Raw genomic sequence first — 8,615 nt, forward strand, 5'->3', positions numbered from 1 at the left:
ATGTCAATCACTGGATCGTCTGGTCAAGACTCGATTATTTACAGACCGCTGTCATATAGCTGGAATATTGCTGAGTGCGGCGTTAAACAACAAACAAACAAACAAACAACCCGCAACGGATAATCATAGTTCCAAGGTCTGGGGTGGATAATATATTATTAACACGACAAGATTATACAAATCCACAAAATAAAACAAGACATTAAAAAAGCAACGAACCATTTGAGTAAATTGCCCAATGATGAGAAAAATAAACACCCTACACCCCGACAATGCACTAATCATTTTGTATACGCTAAAGCGAGAGTTAAATGACTTACATTGAAGTATAAGTTACGTCACGAAGCATACACTGTCAGTGGAATACATCATTGAACGCCCTGCGGGCACAAATCTCTCGTTAACACAACACGGAAGGCGTGTCAATGGTAGTCCAATAAACGCATCTCTCTCACAGAGCATCCGCATTAATAGCATGACCTTGATCGGGGGGAATGTCTTTACCACCTTGACAAGTACTTTAACGCCTAATGAACAGTTAATTCGTGATGGCAAAGTTTTATAAACGCTCATTGTCAGAATTTTCAAAAACTCTTTTTAACGATATGACCTGTGGCGATATTTTACGACAACCTCCAACTGTTCGCTCAGCGGTTACCTGGAGACTGAAAGGCCGTATAGCGGCAGGTATCCGGGTGATAGAATCCGCGTATGATGAATGTCGCGATGGAGCAGGGACAGGCACATAGAACGTTTTATGTAACAAACCAGGAGTCGTGATGGTTGATCTTTATTAATGTTCATGATAAAGTAACTAGAACAAATTAGGATCTATTCTGTAAGAGAGTATTGTGTGTAGGGTGGGTATTAAATATGCTTTGACAAAGTTGACATTTCTAACAATTTGATGGGAAGCATTGCAAGACACTACCAATGTTGTGCTAACGATGTTTATCAATATAGGAGTCAGTACGGTTCCTCGTATATTTGTTAAACACATGGCAGAGAAAAAACAAAACACCCAGACCGAGTTGAACTTGAATGAAAAGCCTCAAAGCAACTGCATAGCTAAACAATAAAATTTGTGAATGCGAATAATTATGCCCAGCTATTTAACCAACATGTTTCCAGTCACGTAATGAAGGAACTTGTCTCTCCATCATTTCAGTCAATGTGGAGAAGATCATCTCCTGATATACTAAAGCACATGTTGAAAATGATCATCATGATTAGATTTGACGATGAATTTTCAGTTATATATAAAATTATACCATTTATTCTCTATGGTTCATGTGTATGCCAAGAGTGATTTTTACTTCATTTAAATGTTGGGAAAGGAATAGTCAAAATTATTACAAAGAAAATAGTAACAGGAAGTAGACGAGTTCATCCCCAAACATTACGTTGCCGTTACTGGTGCAAAAAAACGAAAGTATAAACATCGCACCAGTTCCACTGAATTCCTATCAACCAACGTAGAAAATTCAAACTCCTAACCATCACCTTCAAATCACTAAACGAGCCTGACTACCCAAACCTATCAAAAGCGTGGTGTCAACACCCAAGCCGAGCCGCACTCATCAATCAATTGATACAAAAGGTTCCTGAGACGAGAACGAATCTAGACGATGGATTCTTCTCCGTGGCAGCCCCTACCATATGGAACTCTCTTCAACTCTCAATAAAACCCGGCGAGAAAACTGAGCACTTTCGAAAACTGCTAAAGACTCATTTTTGTTTCAAGAAACCTATATATCTTAGAGACTAAAACCTCTATACCCCTTGGACTATTATTAGCAGCGCCAGGCCTTTCTTAATTAATCGTTTTTATTATTATCATTATTAGTTTGAAACTGACGTGGGCGTCGTAATCAATGATAGACGTAATACCATGTAATAATGAACACCTAAGTCTAGGACATAACAGTTAGGGCGTTCGGGGCAAGGTGGTACAAACACATCCTGTGTATCACATGGGACAACATTTTCAGGGCACGTCATTACATAAGGTGCTGAAATGAACTGGTATTCCTGATAGCAGAAATGACAGTTTGCTGCTCCATGTCACACAGGTCGCGGACTGTGTATCACAGTTTAAACAACACCCTCTATCGCCAGGCATTCAACAACATCTATTTAACACAGTGGCGCATACGTTATTCATACACATCTAGGTGTCTATTGTTCTAGCCCTAGGCTGATTCCTATTCAAGAACCTTCACTCAGGAAGCCCTTTGAAAAAAAGACAGGGGCGACATTGGGTGCTGGCCAAACGTGCATCGTGACATATAGAGAATCTCACCCGAGTGTCTTTTGATATGAAATATATCAACATGAGTTGATAAAAGTGGGAAAACTCCGAGGCTTGCCAACGAGTGTTGGTATATTTGATATCAAAGACACGTGGGTGAGATTTTATTTATCATCCAACATCATTCTTCCAACTTTTTAAGTTTGTAGAAAGTAATAAGCAGTGTCTTAAGTGTAAAAAGTACTGCTAACAGCTTCAGTAGCAGAGCCATTAGTGATGTCATTTGATTATGACGTCATGGTAACCAATGACGCCACAATGGTCTGCAAAGCATTGTGATGCAATTTTATTGCAGCGATATCTAACAGTATAGATATCGCTTGATCTCACCCAAGCGATATCTCCTGTGGGAGCCAGTTTTGGATGATAAATGATGTTATTCTTGTTAAATATATGTTATAAATTTAGAATTTCGGAGAACAATGTGTTCTGGTTGTGCATTAATCAAACGTGTGAGTGAATGTTGTTTTAAACGTCGCAATCAGCAAGGTCGCTTATTTGGACCAGCCGAATCTCATTGTAGTCGATTGTGACGACACATGGGGTACTTGATACCTGTTCTGCAACAGCATCTCAATAGGATTCGTGTATGAATATACAAGTAGGAGTATATTAATAATGGCTGATTGGTCAATCAGAGATTTGACCAATACCATAGTTAATAATTGAACGACCACACCTCTACCGTTCTTTATCAAATTAAGTTAAATCAACGAATATGAAAATTCAAAGTTGACTCATCTTGTTACTGTGATGTGAGGTGAAATTGGGTTTAACGTCGCGTCCGAGATTATTGCACTTATATAGCGATGTGCATGCACGTGTATGTGTGTGTGTGGCTGCTTGTACTAGTCCGGACTGATGCCAATTTATAGTGCCAGCTCACTGAGATACCATGCCGCAGTTTAACATGAATACCCCACTCAGAAACAGTATACTGACTCCGAGCCGACCAGTCCTTGTTTTAGCCCCTGAATGCCGAGCGCCAGACAGGGTAACAATAAATACAATCTTTTAACGTCTTTTTGTATGACGCGGCCGGGGATCGAACCCCGGACCTTCCGCTTTCCGGGCGGACGCTCTACCACTAGACCACGGAGGCGGTCTTTGTTACTGTGGAACCAGTGGGACTTATATACGTAAACTGAAGTCAGTGGTTCCAAATGTTCAAAAGAAGAGACAGGATAAGGACAGTTTTGGGCCCAGTGGAAATGTTATATTTGTAAGTTGCAGAAAACATTGCAATATTGGTTTGAAAATTATTAGACATGTTCAAATGGGTGATAATTCGCTTTTGTTTCTTTCTTACACTTGCAAGTTTGTTTTGTTCTTTTACGTAAGTGTGTTCATGGACGTAAGTGTGGCTAATATGAGTCACAATGGTAAAAAAAACAAACCTCAAAGTCAAATCGCAAGTGTCAGCAAGTTCGTAACCAAGATGTTTTACCGCATGTTTATACTGGTCTTCAGTACACAATCAAAGAAAGTCTGCGTGGATCAAATACATGCTCATGTTCAAATATTTTGAAATCCTTCCTGAAAACTCTAGAATCCAACTATTTGACACATTATATAATTACCTATACATCTACCGTTGTCATACCTGCAGGTTTTGAAAGAAAGAAAGTGTATTTCTTGCTCATGTGAACACATCTAATAATTTAATCTAATTAACAGCCTCGGAGTTAAAAACGTTTATCGACTGATGTTGATCTACTTGATGTCAAAAGACAATCCGATTAGATTCCCTATATAAACCGATGTAATGCAGTAACCATCAGTATAAGAAAGTGAGTGAGTGAGTATGGTTTTACGCCGCTTTTAGCAATATTCCAGCAATATCACGGCGGGGGACGCTAGAAATGGGCTTCACACAATGTATCCATGTCGGGATTCGAACCCGGATCATCGGCGTGACGATGGAACGCTTTTACTACTAGGCTCCCGACCGCCCCAGTAAAAGAAAGAAAACAGATGCATGCATATTTTACATATTTCATCATTACAATCGAGCGTGTTCAACAAGAAGCTATATATGTGTGGCTCTAAAAATCATTTTCCCTCCGAACCGTACATATACTGAACAAAAAAAGTAAGGGATCATGAATATTCTGGGGAACTTTCTTTTCACTGAAGACTGAGTACACAACTTCATAAAAAGATATTCCCCAAAAATATTCATGATCCCTAACTTTTATAGTTCAGTATATATTGTTTTCGGTGCACACGTGTGTACCCGCTGAGTGATCAGTCATTCCCAGTCCCAACCGAGAAGCTTGCTATTCACGTCAAGGCTAATCAAACGACATAATTCCATTTCCCATTCATTGAGACCCAGATGAGCGTCACCCTGCTGTTGTCAAGCCATACTGATACACCGTTACTTTCCCCCTCCACCATTGAAGAGTTGGGCCTCATGCGGGGTAACCCTCGTTGTCAGGACAAAGCCAGACCAGTTTATGACATTCTTGCCCCAACTCTAGGCTGTTGCCACGATACAGCTGACACACTGCTTCCAGAATGCATGGTCTGTGTTATATTGTTCGGTATAACTAAAGGGAAATAGTCTTAATATCAAACTGCACCGTAACCGGTTTGTTCCGTCGTATACAAAGGCTATAACGGTGCGCAGTTGATCTTTTCCTGTTGTGATTTCCCTCACTAAATTCTGGCTATTTACAGCCGTGGAGAGGTCTCAGAGAAACATCCCTGGTTGTCGGGGTGCAAATATGCAGGGCGCCTTTCAAAATTCAAAATGTCATGAATGTGTTATACAATGTTGATCTTCAGATACAAATGTGCGGTGTGGTACTAGTGTTTACATGTGGCGTTACCGTCAGGTCAGGTAATAGTCATGTTCCATATTTGTTGGAACACGTGTATCTTGAAAACATGGATGATCAGGAAGTTTGTGCGAGAACGATATTGGAAACATGGTTGTAGGTTATTGAATTAACTTGGCCACCATACTGAATGAAGATTCCTGGAGATTTTACATTGCTGTTACTGGCTAAAACACAGGGTTTGGTTGAAATGGCAAAAGAAAGCATATATTTATCAAAGCTTTACCAGGCTGAAAACAGTCACAGAAAGACTATAAACTCAAGGTTCAAAACACATGTGATGCCTGTATGAAATACATCACCATCGAATAACTATTTCTTTCTTTGTTTCATCACCATCAAACATGAGTGTATTCACTCTTTTGCAATGCAGTATATGTGATATTACAAGACATAACTTGTTCATATTAAGTGATACAGAACAATAATAACTAATACATGCTTACTGAATTGTGTTCTAGTACATCGAGGAGATATTATCATATAGGCTTCAGTATGCACGCAACTATGAAAAAAGTGCTATGTCGCGTCAATCTCGACAATATTCTTTGGGGTTATATGGCTTTTCTACACCATCTTTTTTCATCATTTTACTGTCAGTTTTTATGGTTGCGTTGTTCAAGCCATTAACACCACTGACAAGATGAAGACCACATCAAAATGCAATATGGCATGCTTGTGAATATGTATCCATGACCTGTCTTCTAAAATTCAGGGGGGTCTCCACGTATATGCAGGACACGTAATTAATATGTATTTATTTATATGTGTGTAATACATCCATATTTTTCAAAATGCACACAATCACGGTGGACAAGGTGGAAAAATAAAAGAAAGAACTTAAATGAATGTTGTATACCAACACTATTGAGGTGCATGGATAGGCGGGCAATTCTATGTTAGTATACACGTAGTTATAACTGTATTGAAATTAGGAAAGTAGCATACTGAAAATAACATGTCAGTATTTGGCATAAAGCATGTGCATACTGCAATTACAGTAAGATGACTTACTGATACATATACTTGCTAAGATATCTCGATGCAATACATATTGAGGATTGTAAAATAGGCATATATTTTAAATCGAATGACAGCAGGTGACAAAGATACCAAATGTTTAAAAAAAACGATACCTGGAGTGTTATGCTGTTGTACATATAACAAGTCGCAAGTATTCCTGTATTGGGTGTCAGAGTTGTAATAGCACAAATTGTATCGTGATAAAGAAAAAAAAAATTTGTGTATGCATTCCTCAGACATATACAAATGAATAAATTTTTATATGAAAACCATACTTACTTTTATAATTTGTAGTAATTCAATACGCAAAGAATTCATTATCGGAATATTCTTTAAAAGCATTATTATCAACAGTTTGTCAATATATTGAGATATTGTTTCAAGTCCAGTACATTTTAATTAACTTTCAGTTATTTCCTTTTGAAATTTTGTAAGTACATTGCAATTGCTGGCAACTAGTTCATATTAAAATTCTATGTTCACTTTACGTCAAATAGGTTTAAGTTGTTTGAGATTGAAAACAACACCTCGATGTCTCGGTGTAAGCATAAGTTATTGCTGTAGTGTTCATAAATACTATTCTCTGTGCACGAATAACATTCTCCGTAAGCTACAAAACTATTATTACGTGAAATATGGCTAATTAATAAGTAAAGTATTGAGAGAATGTTATGAACATAGTTTCCTGAAAGACCACAGGCTTAATAATGCGGTTTAAACCTAAACACCTCAATTGTCAGGGTGTGGATATAATTCACTGAGTATATCGTGACTTATACTGGGTATCGTGAGGTAGGGGGTTGAATATAATCTAAACTCAGTACCATCTGCCAAGTTATATGGACAACATGAAATGTTACACCAATACATTTCTCCAGAGACTACCATAGTACAAGACACAAAAGGTTGCTTATCCAACAAGCGTTGTGTTTGTATGCAGGTGCCAGTAGAGTAAGCATTGCTTGGAGCCACCCTAACACTAATCTCCACCAGGTATGCACCCGATCCCCCACCCTGAGGCCAACGTCCCCCTTACCTGTGGGTTCTCCTGTGTCTCCTAGATGTTCCATTGACAGTGTCAGCGTCGTCCGGGAACGACAACTCCGTGGTTTGTCTGTCTCTCAGCGACGTCCACACGGGGATAAATATTCACTTACACTCTTGTCTTGTTCAGATGGCTCTGTGATAATTGCCGTCCAGGGACCATTGAATGCAGGCTGCGCCTTTCCAGCATGTCCTTACAGAAGAATGACCCCTGACCTTCTTCTTCAGCCAATCAGGGCCAAGGATTCACAGTCGAGGTGTGACTATACAACGCCTTACCAGCATATGTTGGCTGTGGTGTGGTACAACCCAGCATCTCGGGACGTATCTTGCAATTAAGTTTTATTTCAACGCCGTTCACAAAAGTCATTTTTACAACAGTGCCGGGTTGAATTGAAGACGTCACACCCCGTGGTTTTATTTGCTTAGTGAGAGTTCAGTGGGTATTTCCTGTCATTGAAAGAAGTTCTGAACCATGGCAATTTATATGTAATTTATCACGGGTATCTAGACTTTGTTCAATACTCTAACTAACCGCATCACCGATTTTGAAACAGGTAAATTCGCCGAGCTGTGTGGCAGAAGGAGGGATTTGTATTGCTGTACAGATCCCGTGTAACGACTGCTTGTGGGAAGCGGAGACCCGACCCTCAAGCCCGTCTTCAGTACCTATACAACAAGGTGATGGGCAGGTACTCAGTGGGTGGAGGTAGATTAGGAGAAGATTCAGGGTAGTAGAGAGGTGGGAGGGAGTTGTGGAAGACAGGATCGGCTGAATGGCGCATTGAAACGTTTTCGGAGGGTGATATACTGTAAATCTTGAAATTAACGCAAGCGTGAATTAAATGCGAAATATGCGAGTGGTCTCTGCTCGCATTACATAACTTCTTATTTGATATTGCGGCGTAAAAGCGTGGACTTGAGCAGGTGTAATAGAAATACATTGATAGGAATACAAACCATATGCCTTCACAAACTCAGTGATGAATATCCTGGCTGTTTAGGCGTGATAAGTCAACAGAGATCCGGATTCAGATAGAATAGTTAAGATATTCAGGCTCTGATCGCACACATAGAACCAATGTTTACTACAGGTTTGTGTATACATGCATATTATTTTTTTGCCAATGGTTTGTTTAGCACGATGTTGTGTTCCAGTAGAATTGAGACTGCATACCTAACCTCTGTGAACATATTTATTCATTTGTTTATTAATGAAATGTATTTCTTCATTATTCTGATACTTATATTTAAGTGTAAGTTCCACATCCATAATATAGAAATGCATTATTGTGATTACAAATGGACATAAAGTTATTTCCGTTTGAGCATTTGATCGAATGGAGACGTCGAGAGTATCTTCGTAATTCAAAAGGTACGATATTAACAAACTT

General features: G+C 39.1%; 1 protein-coding gene across 2 annotated transcripts in view; it reads right to left on the bottom strand.

Moving 5' to 3' along the window:
- Positions 1–7,422, bottom strand: part of LOC124123929 (transcription factor RFX4-like) — a 37,802-nt gene extending 30,380 nt beyond the window's left edge. For both annotated transcript variants that reach the window (XM_048390157.1, XM_046487134.2), the window contains exon 1: positions 7,214–7,422. In XM_048390157.1, coding sequence (XP_048246114.1) covers positions 7,214–7,247 — 34 coding nt within the window. In that variant the 5' untranslated portion in view covers positions 7,248–7,422. The remainder of the gene's footprint in view (positions 1–7,213) is intronic.
- Positions 7,423–8,615: the final 1,193 nt, after the last annotated feature.

The sequence above is a fragment of the Haliotis rufescens genome, unplaced genomic scaffold (assembly GCF_023055435.1).
Source record: "Haliotis rufescens isolate VD_foot unplaced genomic scaffold, xgHalRufe1.0.p SCAF_84, whole genome shotgun sequence".
NCBI lineage: Eukaryota > Metazoa > Mollusca > Gastropoda > Lepetellida > Haliotidae > Haliotis > Haliotis rufescens.